Source organism: Chinchilla lanigera, unplaced genomic scaffold (genome assembly GCF_000276665.1).
Source record: "Chinchilla lanigera isolate Chin_1 unplaced genomic scaffold, ChiLan1.0 scaffold00072, whole genome shotgun sequence".
In the NCBI taxonomy this organism is placed as follows: Eukaryota; Metazoa; Chordata; class Mammalia; order Rodentia; family Chinchillidae; genus Chinchilla; species Chinchilla lanigera.
The window spans coordinates 10,345,070-10,365,495 of record NW_004955473.1 but is presented as its reverse complement, the minus strand read 5'-3'; the positions used below and the strand labels follow the sequence as shown (position 1 = coordinate 10,365,495).

Genomic DNA, 20,426 nt, shown 5'->3' with positions numbered 1-20,426 from the left:
TTAATATATTTAAAAATTATTTGTTATTCTTATCTATTGGCTCTTTGAGATGAAATCTAAATAATTTTGTTAAATTTGAAAAGCTCTGGGTCGGGGATATAGCTCAGCAGCACAAGTGCCTGCCTGGCAAGTGCAAGATCCTGAGTTCGATTCTGGGTACCAAAAAAAAAAAGTGGAGTATGTTTTCTACAGGAAACCAACTGACTTCTTGGGCTGGGGATACAGCTCAGTGGCACAAGTGCCTGCCTGGCAAGCACAAGGTCCTGAGTTCAATTCCCAGTACCAAAAAAAAAAAAAAAAAAGAAAAAAGAAAAAAATTGAAAAGCTCCATTGGGATTTCATTAAGCTCATTAATAAATTACAGAAAAATTTTCATCTTCAAAGAATTTACTCTTTATTTTAAAATACATAGTTCATCTCTGTATTTGCTATTTTTTATTTATAACTATCAATAGAATTTTATAGTATTCTTCTTGTAGATCATACACAATTTTGTTAAGATTTTTTCTAGTTAATATTTGTGTGAATATGTATGTCTTTTTATGTTTCTGTCATAAGTGGAAACTTTTTTAATATATTTATTATTGCATAAAAAAGCCCTGAGCTTAGGTACTTTTCCTGTGTTCATTCAGTATACTGAATGTGCTTATTAATGTAAATAGTTTTCTTTTACCTTATCTTCTTTGATTTTGTGAGGCTCTAAAGTTTCTTTTTTAAATTTTATTTTTAGAGATAAAAAAACCAAAACATGTTAACAAACACACAGACATAAATGAAACAACATAAAAACAATAAAAACAATGCAGAATTTCAGATGAGGTGAAAAGAAATTAACAATGGTTGCTGTATTACATACTGTTATCTTCATATGGTTTTTCCCATAAACAAATATAGACATGTAAGAATGATCAAACAATTGAATATCAACTGTTCCTTTCAATAAAGCAATAGAAATTAATAGTACAATTATCCCTGCCATCTTATATATATTTTTTTTTCTTCTTTATTTTTTCCTTTCCCTTATCCCAGTCATTCTTTCCTTTTGAGCACTTTCTTTTCCTTTCACACTATCTATTGTACCTTTTAGAATTCATTTACTCTTTCAGATTCTTATACTAGGGAGACAATACAATATTTACACATGTGAGACTTATTTATTTCACTTATGAGTGTGGTCTCTAGTGGCAACTATTTAACTATAAAAGCCTTGAGTTTATCTTCTTTATAGCTGGGTAATATTCCATTATATAAAAATACTACAGCTTTTTTACCCACTCCTCAGTTGATGGGCATTTGGGTTGTTTCCACAATTTAGCTATTAGAAATTGTGCTGCTATAATCATGGGTGCACATATATCATTGTTGTTTGATGTTTTTAGTTCTTTTGCAAAAATACCCAGAAGAGGAATACCTGGGTTGAATGGGACCCCTAATCCTATTTTACTGAGGAATTGAGGATATAAAGTTTCTTCTCATCTAGTGCATATGTACCCTCACATTTTTTTCCTTGTCATTCTCCAGGTAGATATAGCCATTGGGAAAGTACTGACTCCTTACTGGGATTGGTTGATGGTGGTATGAGGGAAACTAGTTTAAAAATATTTTATAGATTGGCTTGAAAAATAGCATATTTTCATGATTAGCAACTTTGGTCCATACCTGGCTTTGCTACCCATCTGATGGAAGGTTTGGAAGAAAAAATGGTGTAGCCACAAGGACACATAATAAAGTCATTTGACATATATGTCTTTAGATAAAAGCATAATTATCTTTTGTCCTTTAAAATTTAATGGGATGACTGGGAATAAAGTGTCTATCAAACAAATGAACTTGAGAGATGGGAAGGAGTGGTGACAAAATAAAATTCTAGTGTATCAGTTATAATAAATGGGAACAGTGTGTCACATTTGATCTTAGCCAAAAGGCCGAGAAGCGATGGGAACAGTGTGTCAAAGAACTGAAATTATACCTTAACTTCATTTAGTGAGAAATTATAACTTGGAATTCCATTGGATATGTGTATTGGTACCACATCTTTATAACTTAGGTCATCAAAAGTACTTTGAATTTTTGGAGTAGAATTCATTAAGGGCAGAGTGAGGGAACAGACCAGCCTAGTATTAAATTTGAATACACCACCAAATAGACAATTCATAAGCCAATAATCAAGTGCTGACTCTGGTTGACAATACAGAACTGAAGCTGCAAAATTAGTCTAAATTGAACTCATGTAATAATTTAGCTTAATCAAAGAAGAGTCTGGGCTGACTCTTAATCAAAGAAGAGTCTGGGCTGACCTTTTCTGGGCTCTCACCACCTGTATTCTTACCTTTAGCTTCCTCCTCTGCTGTCTCCTTCAGTGGAGAGCTCCAGCCCTATGTCCTAGTAGACTCCCTCTCTTTTTGTGAATTACCTTTAAAACCAGTCTGTTAATTCATTCTCTCGAAGACAGCGGCATCATAAAATGGTGGTTATGAGCCCAGGTCTTTTAACCAGATCCTCTGTGTGTGCATCCCAGCTCTGACCTTTAACTAGGTATTTTACCTAAGCAAGTTACTGGAACTTTCTGTGCCTCAGGTTTCTTCTCTATAAAACAAGGAATAATGAGAAAAATAGTACTTACCTCAGAGCGTTGTCATGATTATTACATGAGTTCAAATTTTATAAGGTTAGCACCTGTGTTTATTAATGTAAATAACAGATCTATAAATGCAATGCAGTTACACAGCATAAGTATATGTAAATAAAACCTGTGCAATTCAGGAGAAGAGATTATAATTATTGTTGTAACTAATCAACACCAGTATCACACAGTTTTTTACCATGATTCTCTAAGCTAAATGACTTTTGAGTGTTATAAAAATTCAAATTCACTGTGAAAGAATAAACTTCAGACCATAAGAGATTTGGAAACCTCTTAAATCAGAATGTACTCTCAATAATGATGGCTTTGTATAGGACAATATTCCTTAGAATATAAAAATTTTTAAAATCAGTCACATAATTTTGTCTTGAATAACATTACTTTATGTAGACATAGAGGGCATGGGAACTAGCTTGCTATCTTTGCAGTGTCATGAAGAAGTCAGATGTAGCTAAATCTTTTCTTTTGGGTAGTCCTTGAAGTGGTACAAAGAAGGAATTGATGTGGTTTTGTTAGTTTGAAACTAAAGTCTGTCCCCCGCACTGACCCACTGAGAAAGTAAGAGGTAAGTTGGAGGCTTTTTTGTGAACCATTTCTAATTTGAACACATTTTAAGGGGTTGGGGGTAGCTTTTGATGAAATTTTTATTATCAGCAGGGACTAGACAAATAATCCTTTGTACTCATTAAAATGTAAAATATTAATTATGAAGGTAATTTAATGGTAGCCATTTTAAAAGTTCACTATTCTCTACCAATTGTTTACTTTCTGGATTTTTTTCATGATAAAGTTTAAATTCCAGACTTATAAAAAAAGTCCAAAATACATCGTAATGGGAGAAAGAAGTTAAAATTAAATAATATTCTTCATTTGCCCGGATTAATAAAGGGAGTAATGCTAAAGGGAATGCAACAATTTTAAAAAGTGAATTATATTTTTCTTATTTTTGATTTGTAAAGCTCCAAATTATAGTTCTGCTTCATTTTCTTTAAAAAATGCTATTAGTCACTTAAATAAATTCATAGGGGAAATTAATATGTCAGAATGATTTTATATTAGTTTAAATTTATTTCTAGTTTATATGCGTATAGGAACAGACAGTTCTGAGTGGTTTTAATGAGGGCAGTAGTAGCTTCTCATGTTCATGTTTTACACACACTATCATTTTACGTCAACATGAGTGAGGTACTTTAAAATTTTTTGAAAATATGGGACTCTAATATATTGGAATTCTCATATAATTTGGAACCATTTTCTGCTATAATTTCCTTATTTTTCTCTTCTATTTTTATATTAGGAAAAAATTGTATGTATTTATTGTGTACAGTGTGATACTTTGAAACATGCATACATTTTAGAAGGGCTAAATTTAGTTAATTGAATATGAATTACTTCACATACTTTTTTGTAATGAGGGCATTGAAAATCTTTCCTCAAGGATTTCCATGCATATAATTCATTTTGATTAAATAGTGTATAGTCACCATGTTGTACAACAGATCTCTTGTACTTACGGCCCCTAAATGGAAATTTATGTCCTTTGGTCAACATGTTCCAATCCTAACTGCCCTCCTCCCTAGCCTTTGGTAAGTACTATTCTATTCTGAATTTCTGGAAGTTGAACTTTTTTAGATAGCACACTGAGTGACATCTTATAGTATTTATCTTTCCATGCCTGGCTTATTTCACTTAATGATTTCCAGTTCCATCAATTTTCCTGCATATGACAGTATTTCATTCTTCTTTATGGGTGAATAGTGTTCATATATATAGTATCCATATATATAATATTCATATAGATGACATTTTCTTTATCTGTTTATTAGTTGATGGACACTTAGGGTGATTCCATATCTTGGTGAGTAGGAATAACCCTGTGATGAACAAGGGAGTGCAAATTTTGTTTCTTTCAGACGTATATCCCCCATGCTGAGATTACTGGATCATATACTATTTCTATTTTTCATTTTTTGAGGGATCTTCCTACTGTTTTCCATAATGGCTGCACCAATTTACATTCCCACCAACACTGCAAGGGTTTCCTGTTCTTCACAGCCTCTCCAGCACTTATCTTTCATCCTTTTAATAATAGCTACTCTAACAGAAAGACACTTAGCCACAATCTCCTTGTTTCAGAAGTATATAACCTGTGAAAATTTCCAGCGAAGCCTGCTGATCTTAAGAAGAGAATAGAATCTTTAATTGACCGAGACTGCGTGGAAAGAGACAAAGAAAATCCAAACCAGTACAATTACATTGCATAAAATATTGGCCTTGAAGCATTTGGTATCATATGTGGTAGCCAGTGGGTAAACTAACCCATTCATTCTATATTATTGGACTTCTTTTTTTTTACTACCGATGACCAAATGAAACCATATAATGGAAAAAAAAAATAGCTACTGTAATAGATGTGGGTTGATAACTCATGGTAGTTTTAATTTGCATTTCCTTGATGATTAGTGATGTGAGCATTGTTTCATATACATGTTAACTGTTTATACGTCTTCTTCTGAGAAATATCTGTTCATATCTTTTGCCCATTTTTAACTCAGGCTATTTGTTCTCTTACTACTGAGTTTTTTGTATTCTTCATGAATTCTGAGTATCAGACGTATGGTTTATAAATGTTTTCTCTTATTCAGTAGTCTCTTAGTTCTGTTACTTCTTTGGCTGTGCAAAAGTTTTTTTATTTTTATGTAATCCCATCTTTCTCTTTTTACTGTAGTCAGGGATTTATAAGGGGAAACAATACAATATATATAATTTGTAAGATTATTTTATAATAGTCACCCAAAGAGTCATATACAAAAAGAGTGCAGGAAATCTGTCCACACACTAAAGACCAAAGAATCAAGCTGAGGGCCTGGATCCCATGGTAATGTCCTGCATGAGTCCAGCTGAAGACCTAGAGCCCATAACAGTGCCCTCCCCCATAAGTCCAACTGGAGGCCAAGAGTCCATGACAAGGTCTCATGCAGCCTTGTTTCATGGATCTGCACTGGGAAGGCCCAAAGGTCAGTGGTGGAAGCTAGAAAATCTGTGCTAGTGGGATGAAGGATCTGTGCTAGCAGGCTGTGAGATCTGCACTGCAGCCAGGAAGCGATGCTCAAAGTAAGAACCAGAGCTCCCCTGAAAAGTATCACAGCCATCTTCAGTGACAACGAGGCCCCGAGCTCCTCTGATGATGAGAACAGCCGAGTCTATATTAGGAAATCCAGCCTGACAAGCTTCTCCTCTGGAGCCAGGAAGTGATGCTCAAAGTAAGGACCAGAGCTCCCACAAAGTGAACTGTTGCCATTCTCAGCGACAACAAAGTCCCGAGCTCCTCCGATGATAACAACCGAGTCCAACAGGAAAGCCAGCATAACAAGCTCCTTCAGGAAAACCAGCGCTCCCTAACAGCTTCTCTTCTTCTCCAGTTCACCTCTTACGCTGCCGGCAATAATCCTCAGGTGGGCCTCCCACACCCAGCACCACACTGCTTCAGTTCAGTTGGGTGTTACAAATTGACCACCAGTTGTCAATCCACCACACTTTTCTCACTTATATTTTGGGGGCACATCCAAAAATGATTCCATTATTTGAAAGAATCATTATTTAGGGGCACTTAGGTTAATTCCATTTTTCATTACTGAAATAAAACTATTATGAAAATTGTTGTCACGTTGCTTTTTCCTCTTGTTTCCTTCGAGTACATGAAGATAAGCAAGGTCATTTTATCAAATGTATACATAGTTCTATAACTGCTATTATATCTTGCCAATTTGTTTCCTAGAACAGTGATTTTCTACATTCTAGGAGAGGGTGTATGGGTTTTAAAAAAGTATTCAGTATTTTAGTTTAATTTTTGTATTACAAAATTACTCTTTCATAATTTAAACTATAGGAAAAAAATCTATGAAATTTTGTTGGAAAAGAAAGGCCAAAATATCTCAAAAACTTTGCTCTATGAAGACTGAAACAATCAACAAAGCTTTGGTTTATATAAAAGTAGAACTGCATTCATAAAGCATAGACTGAGCGAATATGGGAGAGGTAGTAAGAAGTGCCCTGGGTGGGTGAAGTAAACCAGTTGGACCTTGGGGGTCTTGCCATCCACAGTCTCAGTGAGGGGTGGGTATTTTTTTTGGATTGTAATCAGTTCTTTTATAACTTTTACGTTTATACAAACCACTGGAAAATCTTGTCAAAATGCAGATTCTGATTAAACAGTTCTGGGCTGGGGCCTGAGATTCTACATTTTAAAAGCCCCTTCATGATGCTAATGTTCTTCTCCTAGGAATGCAATTTGAGTTGTACTGTTTTAATTCTCTTCCATCCATGACATATTATAATGAGAATTAGCTACAGGAAATCTGTGGTCAGTTACTTCAGCAAGTTAAAGGCGTGAACTCCTGGCTTTTTTGAGAAGCTAAACAATTTTGCTCATTCAGAAATTCAAGGGGCTTGTGGGGAGGGAAAGGAAATTGTTAATATTAGATGCATTAATCATGAGAAATTTCATGTGTCATTGACACCAGTTTGTTCAGAGACTGAAGGAGGTAAGAACTTTGAAGTGGTACTCAGGTTCCTGCTGCTTAACTGAAAGTGCGATAAGATCAGATTCGTTAGGAAACAGTTTTCAAAACAGACTCATTTATTTTGATGAAATGAGGCTGAATGATGGTAGGAAGGTAGACTCATTGCACTTTTAGGAGACCGACCACTTTAGAATGTGGAAAATAAGTTGCTTACTATTTTATTTGCATTGTTGCTGAGATTTTAAATAATGTATTTCCACATCACCCGTAATGTTACTGAATTATTGCCGTTCATCACTTCCTATAGGGAAAATGAAACTAAGGACCTGTGCTGTTTCTCTGCTTTTGTGTCCATTTTGCTGCTGAGTTGTAAGAAATTCACTTAAAGCTTATGTTTCATGTTTCCATGGTGAAAAATGTAAATTAAATATCTTTACTTGTTCCCTGTGAGTACTTACTGAGATCAGTGGGCTTTAAGGTAGATTTCAATTTTTTAAAAAAGCAAAGGACTTTAACAATGGAATATTTTATACTTATTCAACATATACATAGGCATATATTAAGCTATTTTACATATGATCTAAATAGTCTGGCAAACCTTCATAACAAAAACAAAACATTTCATCTGAGCACACCAGCAGTTAAACTGACCTTTTTGCTCAATATCACAAATCAGATGAACCTCATTAGAATGTTTCAGTGTTTTGTTCTTTAGGTAGTCAGTACTGACAAATATAAATTAAACGAATAGTAATTTAATGCACTTATTTAAAGATTTCTAATTCTAAAGGGAGTTAATAGCAAATGTGAATGACTCAGGCATGACTTTCTTTCTAATACTGTAGCATAATCTGTTCTTTTAAGTTGAAACACATTGATCTTAACCAGAGTTTAGTGTGTATCCCAGCTAAAGATGTCTATTGATCCAAACTTGTGCCCAGTAATAGTAACCAGGAAATGCATTAAATAAAACCATGTTGGTTCATATTCAGATTCAAACTTTTTAGTATACTTTTTATAATTTGCCTAATAAAATTTTATTCCATGGCAGTTTTACTGAAGTAAAGTTTATTGGGCAAATTATACAAATGTTCAGCAACAATCATCAGAGAAATGCAAACAAAACCTCAAAGAGATCTCCTCACTCAGTAAGAATGGCTATTATCAAGAAGAGCAAAGACAAATAGTGCTGGCCAGGATGTGGAGAAAAGTGAATACTCATACACTGTTGGTGAGAATGTAAATTAGTACAGGCATTATGGCAAACAGTATGAAGTTTCCTCAATAAATTAAAAATAGAACTGCCACATGACCCAGCAATTCCATCTCAAAGGAAATGAAATCAGTGCGTTTGAGAGACTCTGCACTCCTATCTTCATTGCAGCTGGATTCACAATAGGCAAGAGATGGAAACAGCCTAAATGTCACCAAATGATGAATAGGTAAAGAAGATGTGGTGCATACAGTATATACACTGAAATACTACTCATACAAAGAAGGAAGTCCTGTCATTTGCAATGATGTGAATGGACCTGGAGCTCATTTTGTTAAGCAGCGTAAGTCAAGTACAAAAACACAAGTATTACATGATTTCACTCATATGTGGAATCTAAAAAGTTGATCCTGTAGGAGTTCAGAGTAGGGTGGTACGTACCAGAGGCTGGGAAGTACAGGGAGGAAGAAGGGATGAGGAGAGTTTGATCAGTGGGTACTCAATTACAATTAGGAGCAAGAAGTTCTGGTGTACTGTCGTATGGTAGGGTGATTATAAATACCATTGCAAAAATCTACAAGAAAGGACTTCGAAGGTTTTTATGATAAAGAAATTATAGTGTCTGAGTATATTGGTATGTTTGGCCCAATTTAAAGATTACACAATCTATACATATATCAAAATATCACATGGTACTGAATTAATATGTACAATTTTATGTTTTTATGCACCCATTAAAGTAAATATAATTGATAAAAAATTTAAAAGTTAATTAGGCAAATTAAGTAGCATTACCATATTTACTAAAATATAATAAATCTATATATCCATTACAGTGTGAGGACCAAGACCTGGAGCTCTAGAGTCAAATGGGGCCGATTCAGGTCTCATCTTTACTTCTTGATCTCTTCTCTGGCTTTGGTCATTTCTCAGTCTCCTCATCTATAAGACAAATTTCATAATATAAAGGTGATAAGATTTTCTGTGGGGTCCAAAGGAGATAATTCATATACTATGCACTAAGTTATGTGCCTCAGAAATTCATGTGAGTTTGTACTTCTGGAGAAGACCTCTAGGAAGTAATCAAGGTTAAATGAGTTCCTAAGGATTGGGTCCTAATCTGATAGGATTGATGATGTTATAAGAACAGGAAGAACAGATATACAAAGAAGTCAAGTGAGCCTACCTTAAGAGTGCAGCTGCCTACAAGCCAAGAAAAGAGGCTCTAGAATGCAACCTTCCCGCCAACACATTTATCTCGAACTTTTCAGGCTCTAGAGCAATGAGAAACAAACTTATATTGTTTAAATCTATGATATTTGGTTATGGCAGCCTAAGCAAGTGATACAGATTTTGGTACTGAGAAGTGGGGTAGGCTGTAACAAATACCTAAAAATGTAGAAGTGGTTTTACACCCAGAAAATGGGTAGAGGCTGGAGGAATATTTTGAGATGCACACATTTTTATTCTGGTGGAATCTCAAATGGAAATGAGGAACATGTTTTTGGAACCTGGAAGAAAGATGATCTTTATTATAAAGTGGCAAAGAATGGGGCTGAAGTGTGTTGTAGTATTTTGTAGATATATTTTTTGAGCAAAGAAGTTGGACACTTAGCTGAGGAGGTTCGTCCCCTCCCTCCCTGTTTTCCTTTCTTTCCTCCTAATCTTTTTCTTTTTCTTCTACTGAAGTACATCCCCAGTGCCCCCAGCTGAGGATATTTCTAAGGAAAGTTTTAAAAGAGTGGCTTGGTTCTTTTAGACTGCTTGTAGTAAAAAGCAAAAGAAAGGAGATGAATTGAAGAAGAAATCCTTAAGTAAAAAGGAACCAGATTTTAAAGATTTTCAAAGTTCTCAGCCTATTGCAAATTGTAGAGAAAACACCAAGGGTGTGACTGGACTATCAGTCCTTCAGGAGATTGTCCATGATGTTAATGAGCTATTTCAGCAGAATCCAGGCATAGTTTGGACCAAGGTAACAGAGACACTGCCAGTTTGCACCAAAGAGAACAGGGCACTTTGGTAGAGCACTTCACTGAAAACGTGCTTTATCCTTCAAGAAAAAGGGACAATGTCCCTGAAGGCAGTTCAGAGATTATCAAGGCTGCTGCTCCTCCCACAAGCCCAGAGTGCGTATGTCTGGAAATAAAGATGTTCTACCTTAGTTTCAAAGCATAGTACTGAGGCCCAACAGAGCTGCTTGGGTGAGGCTGTCCTTCCGTCAAGAGAAATGAGGGAAACACTACTGTCCAAGTGGACTTGAAGGGCAGAATATTGAATAAAAGATTATCCTGGAGCCTCAAAATCCAGTAAACTTTGCTTTGCTAATTTCTGAAGTTGCTTGGAACCTGTCACTCTGTAATTGTGATATCTCCCTTTTGGAACAGGAATGTCAATCTTATGTCCACCTACCACTGTATTTTGAAAGTACGTAACTTACCTGGTCTCATAAGTTCACAGCTGGAGAGGAATCTTGCCTTAATGTGAATGGTACCTTGAATCTCACCCTCACATGATCGGACGATATTTAGATTAAGCTTTGGACTTAAAACTTTAGAGTTGTTATTGAAATGAGCTAAGACTTTAGGGGCCATTGGGATGGAATGAATGTATTTTGGATGGGAGAAGGACATAAATTTTGGAGGGCTAGGGATGGAATGCTATAGAGTACATTGTGTGCCCAAATATCTTTAAAGCATTTACCCCAATGTGACTGTATTTGGAGATATGATCTCTAGAAGGCAATTAAGGTTAAATGAGGTCATAAGAGTGGAGCATTCATCTAATAGGATTGGTGGCATTATGAGAAGAGGAAGAGGAAGAGGAAGAGGAAGAGGAAGATCTCTATCTCTTTACCAGTGCTTGAACACCGAGGAAAGGCACAGTGGGGAGGCAGCTACTCACAAGTCAAAAGAACAGACTTCAGAATAAAGCCTCCCTGGCTGGCACCTTGATTTAGGCCTTCTATCCTCCACAACTGTGAGAAATACATTTCTTTTGTACAAGCCGTCCAGTGTGCGGTAGTCTTTTATGGCGGCTGAGCAAACTAATACAGCATGTAAAACTCTTGGCACATAATAGAAATCAATTATACAGGCATGCAATGTGCATGTAAACTGAATAATAGAGAATGTTTGTTGCATTTAAAAGGACAAGCTGTTTTCTAGTGCATTGGCAGCACTCCTTCTTTCTCCTTAAGAGTTTTTTATTCTAACTGACACATAATGTCTGATATTTCAGTACATGTACACAATATGTAATGATCAGATCAGGGTAATTGGCATACCCATATTCAGGGTAATTGGATATTTCAGTACACGTATATAATATGTAACGATCAGATCAGGGTAATTGGTATATCCATAACCTTAGACATTTATGATTTCTTTGTGTTGAGAACACTTAAGATTCTCTCTACTAGCTATTGTGAAATATACACTTATAGTTGTTGTCAGCCATAGTTATCTTTTCACGCTATGTGGACTAGTCCCATTTATTCTTCCTGTGGAAAGGCACCCCTGTAGCAATTAACTATCCTCTCCTCCTTCCTCCTCTCCTACACCCTTCCCAGGATCTGGTAACCACTATTATATTCTGTTCCTCTTGAAGACCAACATTTAGCATCCACATATAAGTGAGAACATACACTGTTTTCTGTTTGTGCCTTATTTCACTTAACATACTTGTAATGTCCTCCAGTTCCATCTGTGTTGCTGCAAATGACAGAATTTAATTCTTTTTTAAGGCTGAATAATATTCTATGATGTAACTTCTAAATTCAAATTACTGTTACTATATTAGTATAATCTGTTTAACAGTAGTATAGTAATCTTGTATTACAATATATTGCAATAGTGGTAAGAGTAGAGTTATATTCTTGCAATGTTATAAGCTCATACTATTACAGTTATGTTATTTGTCTAATTAATATTATCAATGTTACTATTATTTTATGTGGGTGTGGTAGTGTCTTATTCCAGTGATATGTTTTCAGTGTCAGGCTCTATGTGTACTTAAAAAATAACCCTAAGGTTTGTTAAAATTTCTAATAATTCATGATTTTTATCAATTAGAATAGTTCTCTAGTTTCTTTCTGTACAGTGTCTCAACTAAACAAATCCTTAGAAGCATGAGCTTCCACACTGAAAAAAATAAGAAGATAATGAAAGCCCACTGGAGTGTGTGATTAGGTGTATATAATATGTAAGCAAGTTAGAGTCACTTGCTTCCTATGAATGCAATGGTTCCAGAGATGTGTGTCCTGGTGTGTAACATTTATAATAAGTAATAAGTAATTATAATAGTAATTTCTATTTCTAACATTAATAGAAAGTTCAAATTTAGAGCATTCATTGTTCTTTTGGAATTTTCAGTAACGAAAATTTATTCTTTCACAGGTATCAAGGTTACATTTATACATACCGAGTGTCCCAGACAGAAACGGGTTCTTGGAGTGCTGAGGTACAGTACTCAATTTTATTTGTTTTTGTTTCAGTGAGTATCAGGGAGGTGTGTTTGAAATTTAGGTTGGTTTTATAAAGGAAAATTCATATCATACACTACCAATATATTCATCAGATTTAAATCACTAAAACTCCTATAACAAAATTGTTCGTGGATCATATTTTAGGCATTTGCAAGTGAGTGAATGCACCTCGACACTATAATGTTAAGTGAAATAAATCAGACACACAAGTTTAAATATTGCATGGTGGCTTTTTCTATGAGAATCCCCAAATGTAAAGGGCAAAATAAAGGACATATAATGGGAAGTAAGGAAATCTTTTTAAAATGGGAATGGGAATAAAAGATGGAGGGGGGAGGGAAAGAAGAGAAAAGAGATTTTTAAAAAACAGAAGAAGAATTCTTTAAAGAATTTTGTTCCTAAAGTCATTCCGCCAACTTTGTGTGGAGTGCTATGACTTCAGAAGTACAAAAATGTTGGAAGAGGATGTCAAACTTTTAGTTAGTACCTATACAAAGTTTTATCAAGCATATAAAAGTCAATAAAATATTATTCTTATTTCTGAGTCTACGACATCCTGAGGGAGCTATGGCATGGGAGTGAACAGCAGTGTAAGATCCTGGGCTTTGTTGTAAAGTGCATCTACGTTCCAGGTGTGGTTCAACCTGTCCTTTGCCCAGTAGGTATAATGACTTTGGACAGGTTACTGTACTTACATTTCTGTGAGTCAGCTTCTTCATCTGTAAAATGAACCTCACAATAATTCCTTACTCACAAGGCTCATTTGGTAGAATAAAGGAGACAGTGCAGGTAATGAAGCTCTTAGCTACAGGTCTTGTCATATAGTGAGCCCACAAAAGTGTGACATTTTGAAAATATTAGAACAATATGCTTACATATAGTTCAGTGCAAAGCTATCTATGATGATAGTTCAAAAGAGGGAGGATTTTCAAAGCCTTAAGGGTAATGGATGCTGCTTTATGTGTGTGTGGTGGGGGCAAGACTCCTGTGTGAGACACATTGGAAGGCTATGGATAGTTGGAATATGGAGGAGGAAATTTTGCAATGTTTTTAAGCTATGCTCTACAGAACCATAGTGCTCTTGTAACTGGGTCTCTGGGCTTCCGAGGTGCTGCAGAAGGTGGGAGGAGGTGAGTGGATATATTTCTGGATATCTACTTTGGCATCAATCTGAGCAGTTCTCTTTTATTTTGGTTATAAACTAGGGCTCGGAATAAGATTTCTTTAAAACAAAGAATTCTTGTTTCTTTGAAAGTGTCTGAAAGCCCCTGTACCATTCCAAGAAATGCCTGTAGAGTGAAATCTATTTCCATGGACCAGAATATTATGGACTATCATATTTTACCAATCCTCAAAGTCTCTGCAACTGAAATTTCATAACTTAAATGATTTCTTTGTGTTCTCACTCTTTAAAATACTCCATATTTATAATGAAAGTACTTCATTATGAGCTTTTGGGAACATAAATGTTAATATTAACTCTATTAATAACATCCATTCATTTAAGAAACTCTAAAATCTAGACTTAAAACTAAAATAGCTCTACGCTTACAAATTCATTAGTAAATTGTAAAGTACAAATTATAGACTACAAATCTTTTGATCTTCTGAGATGAATTAGGGCAAATTTTCAAATACATTTTAACTTATATCAGAATAATTAATACTGTATACTAACTGAAGGAAAAACAGTACCATTTCTAATTAAAACAGTGTATGCCTATTTATTTTGAAAAAAAATTCTCTGTATCACTGCAGATAATTAAATAAGAAGTTAAACTTAATTTATCATGAAGAATAGCTATGCATAATGTAATCATAGATACATATTTGTATTTTATTTGATAGAAGTAACCCTTTTCTCTGGAAAAGCACCCTTCAGCTGCTGAAGCATACTCTTTATGGAAAGAATCTTAGATTTTTTTTTTAGGGTTTAACAGTCTTGTTTCTAAACTTGCTCTTAATTGCTGCATGCTTGTGATCATGTTAAGAAGGAGAGGGTTTACTGAAAATAAACTCCCTCTCACCTCATTGTCTAGACAATATTTAATAATATTGTCATTATCTGCACCAAGATAGCAGAAGACGGGCATGGATTATTCCAAAATACAAAATAGCTCAACAATTCTATATTTTCTGCAATCAGTTTTGTGCTTTTTCTGACTACTGTATTTAGCCTCTCAGTTATGCTTTGCTAAGGTGAATATTAAACTAGTGTGCATTCTCAGAACTCATACCACCTGACTGTAAGAAATTTCTCTAGAGCGTATGAAGACCAGTGGTGATCCAGAACATGTTTCCATGGATAACTAAGAGGTGACAGCATGGGAAATGTACAACTTTGAAAAGTAGCTGAGTTTAGTGACAGGATAGGAGTTGTCAGGGGTACAATTTTTGTGGTAAATGTATTTTCAAAATTGGGCAAATGATAGATATTTATACAGCTTTTTGGAACAACATTTCCGTTTGCCATGCTGCAGGAAAAAATCATGGCACTGGCATTCCATTCTCTGTGCAAAGAATGTGCTAGCAATCCGGGTAAGTCTGAGATTTCTTTTGAGGAGTGGGGTGAAATTGAAGCTTGGATTCCATGAACTAAGAAAGACAAATATGATGCGTAATTTTTAGGCCATTGCCTAAAATATCAACTTACTTTATGGGACTTGGGTTAACATTTTGCTTGTTAATTCACAGAATTCTACATAGAGTCTACTATCATTTATTTATATGTGAACTGTCAGTGGTACGTTGTAAAGAATTTACAGACCTCTCTGCCAACTTTAATGCCTTGGGGGCTTTTCTGTGTATTCGAGCAGTAGAAGAGCAGTTGATACTCAATACTTTTACTAGTTAGCCTAAGAAAATCGTTATAAAATTAGGTGAGACATTTGCTAAAGAAACATTGCATCCCAAATTCAGATTGCTTCTATGCATCCAATGCTATCATTCCTCCATTAGTGTGGATAATCAAGTGTTAACTGCATATCAGTCCCCATAAACACAATGTTTCCGTTGACAAATGGTTTTACAAGCCATAATAACAGCTAAAAATTTATATGGTTTAAAATCTTTCCACACTGGGGGAGTGTATACTTTCTTCTCTGGTTGGTGACTGCAGCTTCACTGAAGCTTCTTGATCCAGTCCCAATATTAAAGGGATTCAGAGGCAATTCACATATTTCTAGTTATCTGTGGGACCCTACACAAGCTGATTAATTTTCCTAGATTTACATTTTTTATTGACAAATGTGAATAACTCAATCAGTCAATAACTGCAAGTCTGTGAAAATATAGTGGGGGTCTAGATAGGAGAGTACTTTGAAAATGAAAAAGCACTCCAACGAAGGTGCAAGGAAGTATTCTGGGCTTATGGCATAGCTTTGCAATTCGGAGATTCTGTCTAAGAGCCAAAGAATTGCTTGAACCTGTGCAACTTTTGCAGTATTTCTTACAAGGAATTACTTATCCCAGTGTGGGGAATGACTGAGAGTTACTGTGGAAGGTGTGCTAGCTCCAGCATACTATTTAGTTGACAGAAGTCTACATGCCAGCCTTCATGTTTTTTCATTAAATGCTAAAAAAAAAAAATCCCAGCTTCCATTTAAAAAATCTTCCATATGGAATAGCTAAAAACAACTTTCCTTAAAAAAAAAAACAAAACTCTACTCATTGTTCAATTGCTCACAGCACTACTATTTTACTTTATGTAAAATGACAGTTTGAGCTGATGACTAAAGTTTGGCTCAAGTTTTGCAGGAAATTGTTGTTGATTTCAGGCAGTATCTTGGTAAGAGACCTGATGTCAGGGAAGGAATGTATTTTAATAATCACCTGCAGATAATGATCTCTTTAAAAACAAATAAATAAAGGTGACCTTAGATAGTCTTTCATTTTCATGTTTTAGAGAAAACCTTGTCATAGTGCTGAGAGAGACAGCAATTTGGGGAAGGATAGAGAAGTTTCCTAAGGAAGAAAAAAATTAATGTGAAGGATGAAGTAGGACATATTGTGAGGTGAAAGAGTATAAGGACTAAGTAGCCGTGCATTGCGTGTATCATAACAGTCAAATTTTAATTCCCTGTGCAGTATTTTATATTATAGAATGAAGAAGGGGAGGATGGGTTATTGTTTTTAGTTTTTTGGTTCCTCAGGCTTTTTATTAATGATCTGTAGGATCTGTGCTTTTTCTGTGTTTAACTGCATCCCCTCTGTTGCTGAACTGATTGTGGGTAATGGCCTATATACCCTTAGAGGTTCAGGATGTATGATGTATAGCAGGCAAGAAGGGCAGGCCGATGAGCAAGAGCTTGTACAAACTAACACCACCCTCGGGAGAACTGAAATGACAGCTCATTAGATCCTCTTGCAGGGATATTCAGCCAACCAAAGTAAGCTCTTTTGGAATGTTTATTTTTTCTTCCTTATGTTTTCAGATATTTGATCACGTTACACAAATGCTACCTTGCTGAGCATCCCTTGCATTTTTTTGTAGGGTTCGGTTTTTTTAGGGGTAGCGTTAAGAAGTAGGTAAATAATTTGCTTGAACTTTTATTTTCCAGACAGCACCTGGGGTACATAAAAGATTTTTCCGGAAAATAAAAAATCTCATTTCAGCATTTCAGAAGCCAGACCAAGGCATCATAATACCTCTGCAGTATCCAGTTGAGAATTCCTCAGCTCGAAGTACACAAGGTACTATAGGTATAATTACTGTTCATTTTTGACAGGATTTGGAAGCTCAGATATTGGAGTCAACCTACTGATAAGCATTAAATCAACTGGAAGTTCTGTAAGAAAAATGCAATGAGAATGTAGATGTACCCAACAAATCAAGTGATAGATGATTAATTTATGCTATAATCTCAATATGACATATTGTAAGCTTGTAGTAAAATAAGCTTGTAGCAAAAATATAAAAAATTCTACCTGGCCACACTTTAATTTCTTATTTCATGTTGTTCTTCTGGTCCATTTTATAGATACATGACTACCATTTCACCGTACTAATGTAGGCACAAATGATTTGACAGATGGATAATTCAGAGAATACCTGGGCTATGCATTTACCTTTGCTTAGGAAACTGTTGTTGGTGCTCAAGAATGCATTTTACTTTAGCAAAGGAAATTAAATTATTAAACTTTATTGTTATACTGGCACAGATGTAACATCTACCGAGCAAAGCTATTATAGTGTATGTGTCATTCTGAAGAGTGACTAGCAGCCAATGTTTGTAGATATTTGACATGTTACTCTACGGAAAGGGGTTTTCTGGAGTGAGAAGATATACCCTGATTGAAACAATCAATATTCATGATAAAAGAAAATGCATTTTTATATCTGTTTTTGACAGGGACCCAGGCTTGGGCATAAACTAACAATTAAATTCAAGTAGTGAGCTAAATTAATGAGTAGTTAGCCTTTAGAATAGAAATATAAGTAGAACTCTAATTTACAAATTGGCTAATTGTTCTTTTCTGCTCGGTATTCCCTTCTTTATCACTCAGTTTTAAATAATAGCTGCTCAAGATATATCATTGTGTTGTATTATTGTGAGTTTTGTGCCATTGGAAAATTTTACAAGTTTGAGTTAATCTATAATTTCAATACTGTGTAAATTTATCTTTTCATGATTATTGTTGTTTTTTCTTTAGGGAGAAGAGATTCTGATGTTTTCCTGAAAGCACCATGATGAAAAAGAAAACACCTTGTACTTTATTTTCAATAATTTAAATACATGCTAAGTCTTGTGTCATGTAGATAATACAGTTAGTTCAGTGAGCTATAAATGCATTTGTAGCACCACTGTAGTCCTGCATTGAAAGCACTGTGCCTCATATTAAAGCTGAAATGGACACTGTAGATAACGAAAAGCTTTGAAATGAAGATTGGGAAAAATAATTCCATAGGTTATTTTCAGTTACCGTATTTTCAAATGGGAAATAATTTAAGATATAATGAATACTTGATAAAACATTAATGTCGATTCTTGCCAAATATAAATAAAAATAATCCCTAGCTTTTGTCAAAGCACCAATTACAGTGATATATCATTTGATAATTACTGATTTCCTGAGTGTATTCTGAGAATGTAGTTGGTGTCCCCCACCTCTGTCACATACAGTTCTCCTCTGTCTATGGTGTCATAGGCCCTTTGGGGATTTATAAAACTGTCCACTGACACAAGTACTAGGTAAACAGTGAAGGATTCCTGTTTAAATTTGAAAGTAACTTTCTTGTCTAGTATTCTGATGTCAGACAGTAAAATCCACTGACCAATCTGGAGTTTAAAATCTTATAATTTAAAATAACTTGTAAATGTTTACTGTATTTGATGGTATAGGATAAGAAATTATATTTAGAAATCTGATGATGTAGGTTTTTCTTCTTCTCATTTATCTCTGCCCCAATTTTTTCTACTCTATGTAAAACCTCATTTGCAAAGGAATTTTCGGCAACTAGAGCTCTTGGTTAACTGATGTGTAATCAGTCTCCCTATTGGTAACCTGACAAGTCTACTTGAAAGCTTATGCTTACATTAATTTTTAACAATTCTGAGTGACTGAAACCTAAGTAAGAGTCAAAATTTTGCATGTATTTTCTTCTCACATTTATATCTTTACAAGTTTGTGATTGACTGTATGCCATGTTGCTTTATGACTCAAATAATTCATCTGTTCAACAAACATAATAGGGTACTGGGGGTAGAGAAGTAAAAATATCTGGGCCCTGCCCTCAGATATCCACTGTCTTATTGGCCAAGAAAATTGTAATAGTAAGAGATAATAAAAGAAAATTTAAAAGGCACACACAATAATAATAAAAGTTGTTAAGTACATAAGTGAGGTTCTCTATGTGTAGGTAGAGTTGGCTTTAGAGGAAAGGCAAATCAGCGCAAATACTCTGGTCCATAGGAAAAATCTGTCTCATTGTATACGGATGACATGGCAATTTGGGTTGTACGTGAATGCTGTCAACTTAGTTAATAACTAGCGCACTGCTGAAAGCCAGAGCTACTCTTTATGTGCTGCAAGTTCTGATTTTTAGACATTTAGCATAGTGAAGTATGGCCATGGTAGTATATTGTGGGTAGCTCATCATTTCTTGAAGGAAGAGCATCACTTTAACTTGTAAAGGCATTCAGAAGCCTACTCCACACTGTTTCTCTGGTGTGAGAAAACAAAAGTGTAAAAAAGGACCAACATGTGTAATAGATATCGTGAAACAGGAAGAAAATGTTCAAATTGGAAGGGGAATTATGGTGGGGGGAGGGGGAAGGAAGGAAGGGAAAAGCAAAAAGAGAAAAGAAGGAAACAGTGTAAACAAAGCTTTTCTAAATAAGGAGGGGAAGAGGGGTTGAAGGGAGGGGAGGAGCATGGGAAAAAAAGAAGAAGCAAGATATATTATCTATAGGTACGAGTACCCTATGATAAATGTGATCCTTATGTATATCTAAATGTATCAAAAATTTAATTAAAAAAGAATGGAATGGCAGAATATTTAATAAAGTGCTGTTTGTAACTGTAAACAAAAAAAACCAAAATGCATATATTTAAATAAGTTTT

The 20,426-nt window shown here is 35.0% G+C and overlaps 1 protein-coding gene across 1 annotated transcript in view; it reads left to right on the top strand.

The window, feature by feature from the left end:
* Nucleotides 1–20,089, top strand: part of Sh2d1a (SH2 domain containing 1A) — a 25,129-nt gene extending 5,040 nt beyond the window's left edge. Inside the window, exons 2-4 of the mRNA XM_005401276.1 lie at nucleotides 12,775–12,838; nucleotides 17,423–17,555; nucleotides 18,516–20,089. Of these exons, the coding sequence (XP_005401333.1) occupies nucleotides 12,775–12,838; nucleotides 17,423–17,555; nucleotides 18,516–18,553 (235 nt within the window). The 3' untranslated portion in view covers nucleotides 18,554–20,089. The remainder of the gene's footprint in view (nucleotides 1–12,774; nucleotides 12,839–17,422; nucleotides 17,556–18,515) is intronic.
* The last annotated feature ends 337 nt before the right edge of the window (nucleotides 20,090–20,426 follow it).